The 18,393-nt window shown below is 43.9% G+C and overlaps 2 protein-coding genes across 2 annotated transcripts; both read right to left on the bottom strand.

The window, feature by feature from the left end:
- Positions 1 to 4,752: 4,752 nt before the first annotated feature.
- On the bottom strand, positions 4,753 to 5,840 carry LOC135212473 (basic salivary proline-rich protein 3-like). Its single transcript, XM_064245972.1, has 2 exons — positions 5,635 to 5,840; positions 4,753 to 5,452 (listed from the first exon to the last, which is right to left on the bottom strand). The coding sequence occupies exons 1-2, from the start codon at positions 5,838 to 5,840 to the stop codon at positions 4,753 to 4,755; spliced, it is 906 nt and encodes a 301-aa protein (XP_064102042.1).
- A 296-nt stretch (positions 5,841 to 6,136) lies between these two features.
- Positions 6,137 to 6,844, bottom strand: LOC135212531 (foot protein 1 variant 2-like). The gene has a single exon (XM_064246093.1). It carries the CDS (start codon positions 6,842 to 6,844, stop codon positions 6,137 to 6,139), a length of 708 nt encoding a protein of 235 aa, XP_064102163.1.
- Between the last annotated feature and the right edge of the window lie 11,549 nt (positions 6,845 to 18,393).

An 18,393-nucleotide genomic window follows, 5' to 3' on the forward strand; every position in this document is an offset into this window, starting at 1 on the left:
TTAATTGGTTGAACTTGAACGCCTACTGTTTCCGGTCCCACCCATGGGCAAATCCTAGTGGGTGCCGTGATCCATCGTAACCACCCACTTGATGGGTCAAGGTTCAACACTTACAACTTGCCTCATCCCATTTTGTTGTGTCGAAGGCGCTGGTTTTATGGGTCTCACTTTTCAAACATCCTATTTTGCGTTCAGTTTTTACCTCTCTCTCTACCTCTCCTTTGCCTTCATCTACCATAACTCTGCTAGTAGATTTTCCTAGCTAATATATTCCCTACATAACTATTTCTACAGACTTCTGCATTCTTAACAATGCAAGTTTGTATGATTATGAAATGTGCCAGCATTTTCTTGTTTTTGTTTAGTTTAGTAGTCTCAAGACAAAATTAATGAGATAATTAAATATCTTCAATATGGATTATTGTCTCAATTGATGAAAACTACTGCACCAGGTTAAAAAAAAAAGTGCTCTCAAGTTCAAAGCAAATGTAACTGTCGTTTCTCTCTCTCTGCTAGAGAAGACGGTTCAGTGTTATACTAAATAACAGGTACTGGAATTGTAGGTGGATGCATTCTATAGCGATAGAAATGCTATCCAATATGATAGGTATGTTACTCGGTTGTATGAACATATATACAGGATGTTTCGAAATTAAAGCCCCCTCTCCCCCTCTACAGCATAAACTAAAATTGGTTGGGACAAAAACAATTGTAATTCAGAACAGGTATTTATTTAAGTTTCTCTTTGAGTATATTTGATATTTTGTGTGGCCTTCCTCTTGCCTGTACTACAGCCTGTATTCTTGAGGGGTATGATTTCAGCAAATCACAAAAAAACTGAGACTCAAACTCCATTTCCCTGAGCACTTCAGTCACCTCTTTGCTGGTTGTCGAGGCTTGGTATACCATCATAGTTCACTGTGGATGCTTCAACACGATCCTTCAAGATACTACCAATGTTTTCACACACATTAATTAAGGTCAGGGGAGCTACCTGGAAATTCACTTGACGAGAAGAAATCAATACCACTGTTTTGAAGCAGCTCCTGTGTCTGAAGAGCCTAGAAACATGGTGCCTTATAATGCAAAAATGTAATTTCTTCAACAGATAACACATTTTCAGAATCTTTGAGGAAAGGAAATACTCCACCAGTAAGCACAGTTTCTCTGAAGTATTCAGGAAATTTCACAACTTGGCGATAGCGCACGTCATCGCTGATATCATCCAACTTTGCAGCCCAAATGATGTCATTTTTATGATTTGGCTTCCTGACTATGTAAATGAAGAATTCATCTGATGCGGCAACTTGGAGAAAGTCAGCTTCATCCCAATCTTTAAGAAATGAACCACAAAACCATGCACAGTCTTCTCTTTGTTGTTGAGTGATGTTGGGCTTGCTGATAACATGAAATGGCTTGATACCAGATTTTTTCAACTCATGATATACAGCACTATGACTTCTCTTCTTTCCCCTTTTTTTCTAGTTCAAGCTCCAATTTACATAAGGACTTTCTTGGTCTACCCACTGCCTCAGCTATGATGTATTTTGAATCCTGAGAAAGGACTTCAGGCCTTCCAAGATTCTCACTCTTTTCGCGATGACAGTCATATGGATTTTTGTTCCAGTTTCTTTTAACAAAGATTCATCTCTTTTAATGTATTTAGTTATTCAGGAACGTGAAATGAAGGATACGCCAGCATCCCTGGCCTCTCTGAAGGGTATAGCCCGGATTCGGTCAATCCATCTGATTTCCTCCGAGTCGTTAGCCATGGCTGTATCTAACTCTGTCACTGAGTCTGAAAATACAAGAAATGTAAAATGAAAAATGACTTAATAGAAACTTAAGATAATGTACTTGGAGATAGCCTACAGCAGAAAACTTCATAACTTTCCATTTGTTCTGTGGAGTGGGAGGGGGGGCCCTCTAATTTCGAAACACCCGGTAGTACACTACATAATTAATTAGTCAATGACTGAACACTTTAAAATGGAATTCCGATTTTCATCATCTCTATGAAATTTTCAGTTTTAAAACAATTTGATGATAGAGTGTGGTTACACATTACAGTAGGAGTGCTGCATATTTTATTGGAACACAACATTCTTTAAAACTACTGTGATTCAAATTGACCGTCCGTCACAGAATTGTACAAAGAATTTCCAGTCACATAACATGGATTCCCTGGAAAATGACTTTGTGGTTAATCAAAGGTGTGTTTACTTTTGTTCTGTTACTGAATTGGGACTGAATTTAGATTCCAGGTGATTAATGGTCGCTGAACCGCATTCATTCAAAATTGTGAATTGCATATTTTCGACGTTCAGAAAGCTGCCTGCATATTATATTAAACATATACACAACGTCTTACTAAGGTTGCGTTCACACCAAACGCGTCGCGTCGAGTCGCGCTAATTCATGGCTAGTGTCATTTTCGCCTTAAATAGTGATAGGGATGTTAGTGTTTTCTACTTTGTTTTCATATTGCATTTCAGTTTACGAACGCGAATTATGTTCTAATAAAATTGTACTCCTTTATATATTTTTTCACTTTTATGTAGGACAAAATGTAATATAATTAAATTTCAGTTCATCTTTTCTTTGTATCCATATGATATACATTTAAAATCTTAAAAATTACCTAGTTTTTGAAAATTTTTATGGTTGAGTAATAATTAATATATATATATATATATATATATATATATATATATATATATATATACATATATACGATATATATATATATATATATATATATATATATATATATATATGTATGTATATATATATATATATATATATAGGTTATTTCTCTTGTTATTTCGGCTAATTCGTTTAGAATTGTATCTTTTAATTAGTTATCCTGTAAAATTCAACAAAAATGAAACTTGCCTTAGAAAAATGGTTATTTTTCCCCTAAGTTGCAATTGCCCGCCTGTAGGTAGTATTGTTTTTCTTATAGACAAAAAGGTAAATAAAGGAAAATCCCCAAATTTATTTTAACAGATAAGATTAACAAAATATCCCGCATGGAGAGAGAGAGAGAGAGAGAGAGACAGAGAGAGAGAGAGGAGAGAGAGAGAGAGAGACAGAGAGAGAGAGAGAGAGAGAAAGTTCAACAAAGAAGATACGTACTGCAAAAAATCCCTGAGAGTGAGAGAAAAATTTCAGCAATTTATAACACCAAGAGACAAGGCAGAGTTTAAAAAATGTTCAGAATATATCCTGGTATATTTTGATAAATCGAAATATCTCTCGTGGAATATAGAAAATCAACGGAAACTCGAGAGTGAATGAGAGGAGAGTATGCGAACTGGGTGTATGTCCAGATATTGTTCGAAATACGGAGAGAAGTCTAACGCAGGAATAGTCATCTTGTTTATTGTGGCTGCCTATTCACTGGTGAGGTTCTTCTTGACTGCTGTTGATGGAGTTGAACAGCCCAAGGAGAAGGAACTGAAGGAGAGAATTGCGGCTTGGCGAGACACCATCCGGTGCCAGAGAGAGCAGCAGGTGAACATGGACAGTATAATTCTTCAGCTTCAACAGAGGCTCGACAACAATGAAGAAATTCAGAAGGTGGGCGGAAGGGAAGAACACACTCGTGTGATCCAGATCATTCAGGTGTTGCAACAGCAGGCCTGGCAAGAAAGGGCCTACTTGCTCGAAGCTGACACGTTGTTCCTGAAGAGGGAGAACGACCAAGAAAAGAGGGAAAATCGGCAGCTGGAAGAAGATCCTCAAGATCACAGATGAAAATCAGCAGCTGATGGAAAAGACAAAGGAAATTGGGGAGAGAAACTATGCCCCATCTGAGAGGATAAGGGAACTAACAGTGCGGTTGGCAGAGGCAAACAGCCAGGTTGAGAGGCAAGAGGAACTCGTACGACAGAAGGAGAAAGACTCGCAGTTAAAAAGCGAAGAAACGGTGCGGATGGCGAGGCTCATCCAGGAACAAAAGGAAGCGACCGAAAAGCGCGAATCCGGCAGGAAAGACGTCGAGGTCAGGTTCGAGCGCCTGCAGAAGGAAGTGGAAGACCTCTGGAAGGAAAAGTGTGGACTTCAGTGTGGAGTTGAGGCTGCGAAACTCAAGAGGAAGGAGCTGACATGCCTTCCAGAGAAAGGAAATCGTGGCTGGCGAGGAAGACCAGTGTCCAGGGCGAATGGAACGAAAAGCTGGAAGATGAGGTTGGACAGCTGCAAGGAGCGAAGGAGAAATTGGTTTACAACCTAAAGAACCTGCAGGGGTAAAACAGACGCCTGGAGAAAGACAAAAGGAAACTGAAGTAGCAGCTGTTGGCCTTCAAGGAATGGTGCGACCTCTAAGGAATGGCGCGATCTTCAAGGAATGGCGCTGGCCTCACAAGGACGGATGAGATGTGAAAAATTTGAGGACAATGTTTGTTGTATGGAAAGTTTAATGTTTATTTGTAATATGTTTGCTTTGCTGATCCTTGAAGGAAGTTGAAGTTGCAGGGAAATAAATATGCTAAAATGTTTTCTTAAGAGTTTTATAGATTCCTGAAAGGGAAAGGAAGATGGGAGGATTGAAGAAAGCGTGAGGAACATGACAGGATTGGTGGAGTGCCAGGAGAAGAAGCATAGGATTCAGAGAGTGCCAGGAGAACTGAAAGAATTCAAAGAAGCCCCAGGAGAACTGAAAGGATTCAGAGAAGCCTCAGGAGAACTGAAAGGATTCAGAGAAGCCCCAGGAGAATTAGAAGGTCAGGGGCATAGTTCTGGTTCGACTCAAGCAATAGGTGTTGTTAGGACGGGACAGGCGGGCGAGGTCCGCATGCGTCCCAGGGACGGAGGGCAGGGGCTGGCCACACGTCCGGGACTGGCAGGCGGGGCTCGCGACACGTTCCAGGATGGGGGGGTGGGGCCCGCCAGCGTCCAGGACGCGTGGGCCAAGGCCGCCACCGTGTCCAAGGGACGGGGCAGGCGGGCAAGCCACGCCATCCCGAAACGGGTGGGTGGGGCTCGCCATGCTGCCCAGGACGGGCAGGCAGGGCTCCCCACGCGTCCCGTGACAGGTGGGCGGGACTCACCAAGTATCCTGGGACGGGTGGGCGGGGCCCGCCACACGTCCGGGGATGGGCTGGCAGGGCCTGCCACGCGTCCCGGGACAGGCGGGAGGTGGGTGCCTGCCATGTGTCCCGGGACGGGTGGGTGAGGCCCGCCACGCATCCCGGGACAGGCGGGCGGGGCTCGCCACGCGTCCCGCGATAGGTAGGCGGGACCCACCACATGTCCTGGGACGGGTGGGAGGGGTCCGTCATGCGTCCGGGGACGGGCTGGCAGGGCCTGCCATGCGTCCCGGGACAGGCGGGGGGGGTGCCCGCCACGTGTCCCGGGACGGGTGGGCGAGGCCCGCCACATGTCCTGGGATGGGCGGGCAAGGCCCAAGACGTGTCCCTGGACAGCCGGGCAAGGCCCACCACATGTCCTATGACAGGCAGATGAGGCCCGCCACTTGTCCCAGGACAGGCGGGGAGGCCCGCCACATGTCCCGGGATGGTAGGCATTGCCTGCCACGTGTCCTGGGAAAGGCGGGCGAGGCCCACCAGGTGTCCCAGGACAGGCGGGCGAAGCCAGCCATGTGTCCCAGGATGGGCGGGCGAGGCCCACCAGGTGTCCCAGGACAGGCGGGCGAAGCCAGCCATGTGTCCCAGGATGGGCGGGCGAGGCTTGCCACGTGTCCTGGAACGGGCGGGCGAGGCCTGCCACGTGTCCTTGGAAGGGCGGGCGGGGCCCACAACATGTCCTAGGACGGGTGGGCGGGGCACGCCACATTCTGTCCCGGGATGGCTGGGCGGGGCTACGCCCACGCCCATCTCAGGACTGGCGGGTGGGGCTCACGACGCGTCCCCTTAAACAGCAAGGGGGTGTCGGCCATGTATCCCGTTACGGGTGGGCGGGGTGCGCCATGCATCGGGGACGGGCGGGGGTGCCCGCCACGTGTACCGGGACAGGGGGGGGGTGCCCGCCACGCGCACCAGGACAGGTGGGCGGGGCCTGACACGCGTCCCGGGACGGCCGGGCAAGGCCGGGCAAGGCCCACCAGTGTACCGGGACGGGTGGGCGGGGCCCTCCCACATGTCCCGGGATGGGCGTGGGCTCGCCACGCATCTCAGGACTGGCGGGTGGGGCTCACGACGCGTCCCTTAACAGGCAGGGGGTGTCCGCCATGTATCCCGTTACGGGTGGGCGGGGTGCGCCATGCATCGGGGACGGGCGGGGGTGCCGCTCCACGTGTACCGGGACAGGGGGGGGTTGCCCGCCACGCGCACCAGGACAGGTGGGCGGGGCCTGACACGCGTCCCGGGACGGCCGGGCAAGGCCGGGCAAGGCCCACCACGTGTACCGGGACGGGTGGGCGGGGCCCGCCACGTGTCCCGGGACAGGTGGGCGGGGTCCGCCACGCGTCCCGTGACAGGTGGGCGGGGCTCACCACAAGTCCCGGGACGGGCGGCGGGGCTCGCCACGTGTCCCAAAACGGGCCGGCAGGGCCTGCCACGCATCCCGAAACGGGCGGGTGGGGCTCGCCATGCGTCCCAGGACAGGCGGGCAGGGCTCGCCACGCGTCCTGGGACAGGCGGGGGGCGTGCCCGCCACGTGTCCCGGGACGGGTGGGCGAGGCCCGCAACGTGTCCTGGGATGGGCGGGCGAGGCCCACCACGTGTCCCATGACAGGCAGATGAGGCACGCCACTTGTCCCGGGACGGGTGGGGAGGCCCGCCACATGTTTTGGGACGGGCGGGCGTTGCTTGCTACGTGTCCTGGGAAGGGCTGGCGAGGCCCGCCAGGTGTCCCGGGACAGGCGGGCGAGGCCCGCCATGTGTCCCAGGATGGGCGGGCGAGGCTTGCCACGTGTCCCGGGACTGGCGGGCGAGGCCCGCCACGTGTCCTGGGAAGGGCGGGCCGGGCCCACAACATGTCCTGGGATGGGTGGGCAGGGCAAGCCACATGTCCCGGGACGGGCAGGCAGGGCTCGCCACGCATCCGGGGACGGGGGGGGGGGGGGGGTGCCCACCACGTGTACCGGGACAGGTGGTGGGGGGTGCCCGCCACGTGTCCCAGGATGGGCGGGCGAGGCCCGCCACGTGTCCCGGGACGAAATCCACTAACTGTTCTTATCAGATGTAAAATTGAGTGTGGCCATATCGCCCAAAGCTCTTGGAAGAGTCATGTTGGAGACATGTTAAGCTATTTGGACAACACTGTGTAAAGACTACATAATATAAAGATAAATAGAACTCATGTATATATACATATTTGTATCTTTGATAAAAAAAATACACTAGCTTTTAGAAACTCAAAATAATTGACTCTTCTACAACTATACCAAACAGTTTGTTGTGTATAAAATTAGTGTAGGAAATTTTAAAAGTGAAAAGGTAATAAATCTTTGTGTAACCAGTCATTACGCTACAGTGTTTCTCAATCAGCACCAAGTACTTACATGAAAATTATAGCTGGTTGAGAGAGGTTTCATTACCTCCCATTATGATTTTACTATTGTATTGCCTCCAGTTCTCCTTTAAATCATATATCATTTATGAACTCTTTAGCATAATTCTTATTTCGTTAAAAATATCCCCAGTTTATTTTCTTATTTTCCTTTTACTTTGGAATATAACTGATTAAACGTCCTGAGCAAGGCACCAATTTTTTGTTTTGTTTTGAGAGATTACTTGAGGTATTGTATAAAATACATTACTATTAAACACACACACACACAGATATATATATATATATATATATATATATATATATATATATATATATATATATATATATATATATATATATAATATATATATATATATATTACGTAATTTGGTACTTTGAAACCTTGTCGTTACTCCAGGATCTAGAAACGCTACGTCCTTCAGTCTCCAACATCACAGTGGTGAATGAAAGTTTAATATGATTTCATTTTGTTTACACTCATAAGGTCAATTGCAATTACATAAAATTTTACAAAATTCAGTATGTAAAGAAATTAGAAAAATATGTATATATATCATGTCTAAAGGACGAAACGTCTTATGCACCACTTCCTGATTTCTTATATGCCTCCACTTTCCTTATTTCTTTCCGATATGAAAGTCTTATATTTATTATTTATCTTATTGTTCACCATCTCTCGTTGCATTAGGACACTTTTTCTTTAGTTTCTCAAATATCGATTGATAAGCAGCATTTCTTTTGTGTTTTTCAGAATATTCTTTACTTTTTATATTCCACAGACATTGCTACGACTTATAAATCTCGAAGAACCCCGTCCAGAACTCTTTATCTACCGAAAGTCTGACATGTTGAACGATATCCTCTTCTGCGCCGTTTCTTGGTAAATGAACCTGCTGCTCCTAGTTCATCAAGCCTTGCGAAGACACCACTCACGGTCAAACTATCGGTTCTGAACGACTTAATCTGAAAAACACCTATTTGACTGCCGTGTCGGACCGTGAGTTGCTCATTCAAACCTCAACTGTCAGGTTTGTCGATCCGGATTGACTGCCGGGCTTGATCAGGTCTGACTTGACTAAAAAACACCCCACTCACATTCAAACTTGCTTAAACCCCGCCCATTTCGATCGGGCATTACAGATCCCATCTGACGTAAGTGGCCGGCCTAAAGGACTTTTATTTTATGTAGAGAACATTTATAACTAATGTGGCTGAATTTGCATATTTGTTTAGTTTGTATCTTTTGAATGTGAGATTATTGAAAGTCTGTCACGCACTGCACACATTATTGTAATAATGATAATGTACACGTAGTGAACGCTTTTAAGGGAATAAAAAATAGCAAATGCGTCTGCCTTGCACTTTTCCTCGCTTCCTAGCCACTCCTTTCAAAGTAAAGTCCCTCTTTTTTTTCAAGCTGGAACTGACTGGAAGGTCAATTTAATGTATTTATTAGCAATATCTGATAAGTGCCTTGTATATTCACAGTAAGGTATAATTTTCCCAGCGTCTTCCCAGTCTCTATAGTTACATGTTATTCCGATAAATAAGCAAAGCATGTGGCGTGTTACCTGTTCTAACACGGTATCTGGGCTGTCGAAGCCTTTTTGCCATATTCAGTTTGTTTCAATATTCATACGACAAGAAATTAAATAGAGAAGAAATTCTGGCCAGGTTGCTCATATTGATGTCAGGTACACGAAAATTTCCATATTTAAATGTACCGACATCAAATATAATATCGTCTGAACATCGCCAAATTAGTTTTTTTTAATTACTCTTCATCTACGGAAAGCTGATCATTCAATTGTCTGCATTGTGAATCATAAATTTTGTGGTGCCTCTGTGGCAACTATGGAAATGAAGTCTTCTGATTTGTTGCCCTCGAATACCTGCTGTTTCACCATCTCTTTACCCGGCTCGGTCAACGCGGAATAAGAGAAATTTATTTCTGGTGATAGAAGTTCATTTCTCGATATAGTGTGGTTCGGATCCCACAATAAGCTGTAGGTCCCGTTGCTAGGTAACCAATTGGTTCCTAGCCACGTAAAAATATCTAATCCTTCGGGCCAGCCCTAGGAGAGCTGTTAATCAGCTCAGTGGTCTGGTAAAACTAAGATATACTTAACTTTTAACCATCTCTTTAGTCTTTGTCGATTACTATTATTTCTCTTATTATTGTTGTTACTGCTATTCACTACGTTAGAATATTCGTATGTAGCTAGCAAACAATGTGTGTTTTCCAAGCTCCCACAGAGTAAATTGCCCATACGTGAATACGAAGTGAATGGAGTATTATTAACTCCACTTGTTACCATTTGTCGGGTTGTAGGGCAACTGCCCCGGGACAACTTGCCGTCTCCCCCCCCCCCCCCCCCGAACATTGTCCCCAGACAATTGCGCTTATATTAGTTACCAATCATTTAGAACTTAGTTACAGGCAGTTCCATCCCTAAATAAACAATTCTCGAAAAAAAATTGTTACTAATTACATAATCACTAACTGTCGTGTTATAGACAAAATGTAAAGATAAATACAAACCATCGACTAGTCTGAATTCGGTCATTTAGTAAATAGTTACAGCCACTTTCCTCTACAAGTAAACAGCCTTGAGGAAATTATTACTAATTACATAATTACTGTCTGGTTGAACAAATGTTTATAAAAAAATTAAGATAGTAAGTAGCAACAATCCAATTTAGTCGAATTGATCCGTGTATCTACATCTTCACCTCTCAAATATCACCCATCATGGAGTTCGTCCAAAGTGAACTTGGTAAAATGAAGCTTATTCATGATGGTTACATCTATGTGAGGCAGAAAGAATTGGCAAATAATGTTATTTCTTATGAATGCGAGAAACGCCGTCATAGCAACTGTAAAGCCAAAGTTAAAGGTTGTTGAAATGAAATAATTGGCCATGTAAATGATCACACCCATGCTGCAGACATGCCGCCAAGAAGTCTTGTCTGTACAGTAGGAAATAAAGAGGAAAGCCATGAGCACCCAAGAGACCGCACAGCAAATCTTTACCCGAGTAATTCGGTCAATATCAAATGGCGCTTCAACTGATCTACCACCTGTAGGACATATTCGACGTGCAAAAGGCGCTGCAAACAAGTTGTCTATGCTCTTCCCTCGTCCCATTCCGTCAAGCCTAACTGACGTGGTCATTCCATCCGAGCACAAGATGGCAGCTGATGGTGAAAATTTTCTGCTTTATGATAGTGGACCGGGTGAGCTGTGTATTCTTGTGTTTTCCACATCTACAAACATACGCCTACTGAAGAATTCAGATAATTGGTTTAGTGATGGGACTTTTAAGTAGTACCCGAGCTGCTTTACCAACTGTACACTATTCGTTGTTTTTCTTCAAAAAGAGTTATTCCTCGATCAATACTATGCTCTATCCAAAGACCTTCCTTGTAGACTACGAACAAGCTGCTAGGAGTGCTTTTGAAGAAGTCTTCCCCAACTTAACAATCAAGGGATGTTTCTACCAATTACCACAAAGCATATAACGTAAGGTGCAATAGAGAGTCCCCAAAGTAAATACAAATCTAACGCTAATTTTGCCCTGCAAATTCGTATGATTCCAGTTTTGGCATTTGTCCGCCAGATAAAGTGATTGAAGCATTTGAGACACTACAAGGATAAGTTTTAACATTCATGTTTGATTGAATTATTCTTCTTGAAGGATAACAAATATAACATTAGTTCTATTAGTTTTAGTAGTATTAATCTCCCCATCGCTGTTTTTTTCTTATTTTTCTCTAAAGGGGAGCTCTTATACTGGGAGCAATTGTCCTTTGGGGGCAGTTGTCAAGGGGCAGTTGTCCTATACCGATTTGTAGGTATTTAGGATTAACCTCACAATAGATTATCAGGGTAATTTCTTCTTCTTCTTCAGCAGGATTGTAAAAGTAATCTTTACCTGAAAATTCGGATCCCTTTGCTGACTGAAAACAATTACAGAATAATTCCAGTAACTTGTACTTGTTAAGGTTAGTGCTAATACCCAATTATCCTTGGCTCTTGTTTATGATATATTGCACACTTATTGGTTTAGGTATTCAAACAGTAATTCTGACTTCTCTAATGTGATATCAAGACCCAGCAAAATTCATTATGGCTACTTACAGATAGCACAGCTTTCGTCAGTATTATTTATGTGAATAAGACAAGGATTCATTATATATAACGCTCAAACATTAGTTTGCCGCTAACAAGAATCTTTGTAACATACAGTTTCTGTTGGGTGCAGTTGCACTTTTAATAATAATAATAATAATAATAATAATAATAATAATAATAATAAAGTCAAGAAAGTGAATTTTATGAAACTTTGCGTCTTCAGTAGTAAATATGTTGGTGATACGGAACCATGTTGAAAATAATAATAATAATACACTTCATTAAACCGAATGGCCGTCTGGATGCTGTTGAGTTTGTATTGCAGTTTCTCAATCTCTCGAATGAGTTTCTTTGCAGCAGCAGGTAAATTATATAACAGCTGTTGAAAGTTCACTTATTCCTTGATGTTTCAGTAGTACTTATTTCCATTTACTTAAAATGCAAATGAAACCAAGAGTACAGTTACGCTGTATTTATACCTGCAAGCGGGCTTGCAGAAATTTCAGGTGATTTTTGATTGGCTGTTAAAACCAGTTGGAAGCTTGGGGGAGCGGGGGAACTCCTGTTATTGGCTGGAAGCGGAATGACTCATCTGGGGGAGTCTAAATGACCTACAAAGGTGTTGATTGGCTGGCGCCAGGTCCTGGGATTTGATTGTAGGGCGTGCTGTCTGAAGTAGCGGGCAGCTGAAGGGTTATCCCAGGTGTTGCGCCCTGCCTTTCACCTGGTGTTGGTAGGGCGGAGAAGGTTCTCCTAGGTCACTTTCAGTGATGATTTCATTGGAGGATGGCGAGGCCTCCGTATATCAGAGGGGTCAATGGTTGTTGGTGCCCAGGATTTTTGTGCTCCTTACAATCTGCTGGAGTTGGGGACCACTGCCATGTTCCCTCATGTAGTGCTGGTAGACCACCCTCTCATGTAGGTGAACTGAGATCCTTTTGGAGAGGCAAGTCGTAATTGTACCAATGTATGAATGGCAGCATCCATACTCAGGGTACAATATTTGCTAAACCACTCCTCTCCTCTTCATGGTATCATCACTAGTGGCAGAGCTGTTCAAAGTGAGGTACTGAAGAGTCTTCCGACCCTTGTAGTAGAGCTTATGGTTTACATTTTTGTCTGTGAGGCAGCCCTGAAGAACGTCATCAGTGCCCATGTGAAACCCACCAATTCTGACAAAAAAAGTCCACCTTATTATTATATACTACAAGGATTGGAAGACTGCCCAATACCTCATAAGGCACAGCCCTGTTGCTAGTAATAATCCCATCAAGAGGAGAGGAGTGGTTTACCAAATATCATGTCCTGAGAATGGATGTTACCATCCATCCATTTGCATGATATAACTTGCCTCTTCAAGAGGATCGCCATTCACATACGTAAAGGGGCAGTCTACCATCGCTACATTAGGGAACACGGCAGTGCTCCCCAAGGCCAGCAGCTCATAAGGAGCACAAAAATCATGGGCAGTGCAACGACCATTGACCCCTCTGATATAAGGAGGCCATCCTCCAATGGAAACCATCGCTAAATTGAACCAGAAGACCCTTCTCGCAACCACCATCAGGAGAACAGCAAGACTCGCTTCTGGGGTAACTCTTCAGCTGTCCACTACTTCAGGCAGCATGCCATACAATCAGATCTCCTGGGATATGGTGCCAGTCAATCAGGCCTGTGTCAGTCAGCCAGATTTACCTGACCTGGATGAATCATTTCCCTCCCAGCTGATGGAGGAGCTCCCCCCGAGTTTTGACAGCCAATAAAAAATTGCTTAAAATTACTGTGAGCCTGCCAGCTAGTATAACATCTCCTCCAAGCCAGGGGGATTATTGTTGTGTATGACTTTTTGGGTACAAGTGACAGAAGACCGCACAGACTTTTCTGCCCCTTATCCTGTTTTAAGTCAAAGTTTCACCAATAGAAATGCCTGTTTAGGAGCTGACTCCTTAGTTTTAAACCAAACGGCCATGAGGAAGTTATCATGCCCCAGGCAGAAACATCCACTCTCTAGAAATCATCAGTGGAAGATCCTGTGCCATGACGCCCTCCTGCTGGCGAGGCGGAGCAGTCACCGATGGCTGGACGCCAGTCAGAAAGCCAAAGGAGGTCAAGGGGAAGGATGCTGAACAAGAATGAGGAAGCCCTCCTCCCAAACCCTTCCCCTGTGTCCAATCTCTCGCCATACCTTCCAAAATATCAAGTGACTGGTGAAGGAGAGGTGACTACTTATGCAGTGATGGCAGAATTGCAAGCCAACAATTCGGGGATGAAAATTCAATTCAAACCAAACCTGAATTGTAACATAATTGTGATCCTGAAAACGCCAGATACTGCTGAATTTCTCCGAGAGCACACTGATTTCCAGCTGCTAGATCCATTTAAGCTGGGTAGGAAAGCAGTTATTTTTAAGTACCCTACTCCCCTACCCCTAGATCTAATTTTGCTGCTGAAGACAGCAGAAGAGCTGAGGAATGTAGAGCAAACCACACCTAACGAAGCAATGCCTCGATGCCTACAAGACGTGAGAGGCAGTAAAACGCAAGAGCCCCAACTGTTCCCTTCACCATCACACTTGGAACAAATGCTGAAGTGCCAGACCTGGTAGGGTGGAGGAAATGAAGTGTGCAGGTCCAACACAACCATTCAGCCAGTGTTGGCCGAGAAAGTGCCACACAGGCAGCAACAGTTACAATTGAGGACCTCATATGTCTTTTCAAGAAAGGAACAGGAAAGCCTGTCTACAAATCAAACAGTGGTGGAGTGCATCCAAACCCACCTCATCCAGCATTCCGATCCTACAGAAGTTTTTGTTCATTTTGAATAAATCTAGTCCCGTCTGTCGCACATATTCTTTGTTGTTCCCCCGAGTAAATGAAATCCGTGGTCTGTCCTCCTTAGATTTTAATTCTATCTCTCGATCTGCAATTTTTACCTCTTGGTTCTCTACAACTAAACCAGGACTTTCTGCTGTCAAACTTCTTCCTACTTATGGTCATAGCAATGTTTAAAGCGCTTTGTAAACCTGCCCATCCTTTTCTCCCTTTTCAGTATAATAACCAACTTTTTGCCTCCTTCTAGATAATATTTTCTGTCACTGGCTGCGCATGACGCAAGGGCTTGTGCCGGCATACTGGGAGTTTAATCTAAAACAACAATAACAACTCCTGGCTTCATTCGTATTTAAGTAGATAGTAGATAGTACTAACGAAACGTCAGGGAATAAATGAACGTTGGGCAGTTGTTACATAATTTACCTGCTGCTACAAAGACTCATTCTAGAGACAGACACTGCAATATAAACTCGGCGGCATCCAGACGGCTATTCTATCTCATGAAGTTTGTTTGGCAGAGAGGTCTGATTCCGGAATATTAATAATAATTATGATACTTGTTAAGATGACTTGTTTGAAAAATGAACAAGGATAAAGCGTACATTTTAAAGCCTGCGCAATGAAACTGCATAAATAACATGTCGCAATGAAGAATTGTTATTACTAATGGTTGGGTTACTATACTTGAGAGAAGCCATATTTTCTAAGGTTCAGTCCCCTGTGGAAGGTGTAACGCTGTCAGCTCTTCCCTGATAAATGCTAGAATGAATTAGTTAAACTGAAGAAAATCTAAAACATTTGAATTTTATCAGTATTTATATACACCTTATATCGTAATTAATAGTATAGGCTTTATTACGGTATAAGTGGAGAAATATGCATCATGCAGTAATCATACTTATTTTCATTTTGAATATCTGATATTTCATCTTGGAACATTTTTGTGAAATAAAAAAAATTTTATGAACAGCAATGATAGCACGTCTCTCTCTCTCTCCCCTGATGTTCGCTTATTCTAACGAGTTTTCATAAAGAAAGTAATGTCAGCTTTCTTCTCTGAAATATTCACTAATTCCAGCATGAATGCCTAAATGTCATAGTTGTATTTGTGGTTCCTATCGGTCGTCTACAGTGTTTAGTGACATTTACACCAAATAATCCAATTTTTGTCATTAGAGGATATTGCTCGAATTCTTCACTTATAGTAAAACTGTACGGTGTGGACATCGATTTGAATGAGCTTGAAAAATTTAGCTTTCCGTCTCTGTCAATTTCTTATGTAAGCGTGGGAAAACACGCATGCACACACAAGTGAATTTATTAGGAAAGAACTGTTATAGCAGCATGATATAAGACTGAAATATGAAAGGAGAAAACGTGCACACGCGCATGCGCACGGCCACACATACACACACGCATATATATATATATATATATATATGTATATATGTATATAGTATTATACGAAATACTGTAACTACAAAGAAAAATCAGTCGAAAAGTAATGTAGCTTGAGGAATTACTGTAGTCATATATCATTTTTTTTCTTTTATTTTTATTTAATTCTGAACGCTAAGTTTTAAGAGCAGGATTGTCCATGATTGACAGTTAGATCGATTCATTGATTATTAAATCCATTTACTCATATAAGTGTTCTCGCAACAGTGATCGACATTGACGCCGGCTACACGAAAGGTGATGCGATTTAATATGTTTATGTTAAAGATTCTTATGTTTTATGAGTGCTTAAAAAAATCCATGAAATCCACCCGTACTCTAATACTCTTTCTCTAAATTGTTAACTCATTAATTAACAATAGTTTGTAAGAAACAAAAGGGTGAATATGAAAATGCATTATTTAAGTACATGTTACAACCAAACGAAGCAAAGAAAGTGATCAAGAAATTGTCTTTGTCAGCGTAATCCCAGTTCAGAATAAATTCGTATATAAAAAAAGCATATCATTGTGAAGACGTTTGAAGTGTGTGCAGACGCAAGTCGCCCGGGTCTCAATGACGTGAAGCAGACGTCAAAACACTGTTTCTGGTCGCAACTTGGGGATTTATTCCCAGACCGGAAAAATATACATGAACCTAGTGACTTATTACGGGAATATCATAGCTTTGGGGAGACGGAGAGCGAGGTGCACGAATTTCCAAAACCCTTTGGATGGTTTCAAATATATTCGAGCCCCTTTCCATTCTGATGCACGGGCAAGTTTTAATTACACTGGGCCAATCAACAGGACACAAACGTTTGGTGGTGGTGGTGGTGGTGGAGGTGGAGGAAATGGGGTGGCGGGGGGAGGGGAGGAGTCCGGGCCGTAGGAGAGACGGAGAGCGAAATAAAGGAATTCAATTAGAGAAATCAGATATCCAGCGAGCAGTTTCATCATACAACTATGCAGCGGTATCGAGTAGTTCAATACACAATGGCTGCCAGTTGATCAAGAAACGGTTAAACGATTTGGAGAACGAGTTTGGCTTCCAGAACCTTTCATTCCGGGCGGATTCCCAGCGCACGGCTTTTCCAACCTTGTGTGAGCGACGCCATGTGGAAGTGAGCGAAACGCTCAGGTTCTTGGAGAATTAACTGTGAGCTTGCCACTTAGCTTAATGCAATCAGCGTGTATACACACAGGATCAAATTACATCAACCAGGCACAAAGGGTTAGCTCGCTGATTGGTCACTTGTTTCGAAACTTTAGTAGTAGAGTTTCTTAGCATCGCGTTCCTTTTTTCTTCGTAGGAAAGAGGGGAAGGGGAGAAAGCGCGCGGCCTTTTCTCTATATGAGGCTAGAAGACGATATAATATAATGAAGAGGTCTTTGCCAACATAACGTCTCCTTTTAAACAAATTATGAGAGGAGGTTTCGGAGCCCTCGCGGGCGAGGTTAAACGGCCGAGGCCGGGAAGGACTGAAAAGCAATGGAAGGGACGAATTCATGCGAGACTCGGCCATAAGGAACAGCGGCGTTAATCAAGTAATTGCAACAACTTGTGCTCCGTCCGCCCCAGAAAATCAACGACGGGTTATTTCTCGTAATTGCATAGAGATGAATCATGCCCAGAGAGAGAGAGAGAGAGAGAGAGAGAGAGAATCAAAAAAAAGTGGATATGTAAGAGGGAGCCACGCGGGCAAAAGTACCACTTGGAATCGCAACCCTTCTCTCTTCAAGAAGCCATTCCAAAATGCCTTTGTAAATGCAATTTCGAACTGTCATGTAACAAGGGAGAGAATCTTCATCTCAGGAGAAGTAATCCTTCTCCTCCTTAGCTTCCTACCCATCGCCCCTCCCCCTCCTTCGTCCATGGAAGGGGATCCTTTGATAGCGTTCCTTCGGCGTCTTCTCTGCAGGGATTAAGGGCCGCATCCATGATTTAAGTGGTAATGCTCACTGCTCATATTAACACAATTACAGATAGAAAGGATTTTTGAATTCGGGCTTTTCGGCATTCCTTCATAATCATCCCATTTGTGTAATAAATTGCTGTCAGAGATGATGTCATTATTTGTTATTATCATGATTGTGCTTTCTTCTTTCCGTAGAGGATGTGCTTTTACCTCATCACGTATTCACGTTTTAACGTTATTCAGTTTTTGTCATTTTTAAACCCTCTTCTTTGGTCTTTTTGAAAGCCTCTTCTATTACCAGAATAACCTGAAATACAACTTGTATGATTAGTGACATTTCATGTATATAATATACAGGTGGCGTGACTGGTAGGGTTATGAAAATTTTATTCGGTCTGTTCCTCCAGGCATCAACTGTACGCCGAATTCCCACTTCCCTTTAACCCTGCTCCCCCTCATCATAATATCACTTTCATATTGACTCCACAAATTTCAGGGAAGTGGGTGGGACTTCAAAGAAAGGCCGCTTTCATTAATTCCCGGGAAATCCTCATTGCCCGGTAGAAATGAACGCGCTAGATGAATGCTCGTTA

The sequence above is a fragment of the Macrobrachium nipponense genome, chromosome 11, assembly GCF_015104395.2.
Source record: "Macrobrachium nipponense isolate FS-2020 chromosome 11, ASM1510439v2, whole genome shotgun sequence".
Classification (NCBI taxonomy): Eukaryota; Metazoa; Arthropoda; class Malacostraca; order Decapoda; family Palaemonidae; genus Macrobrachium; species Macrobrachium nipponense.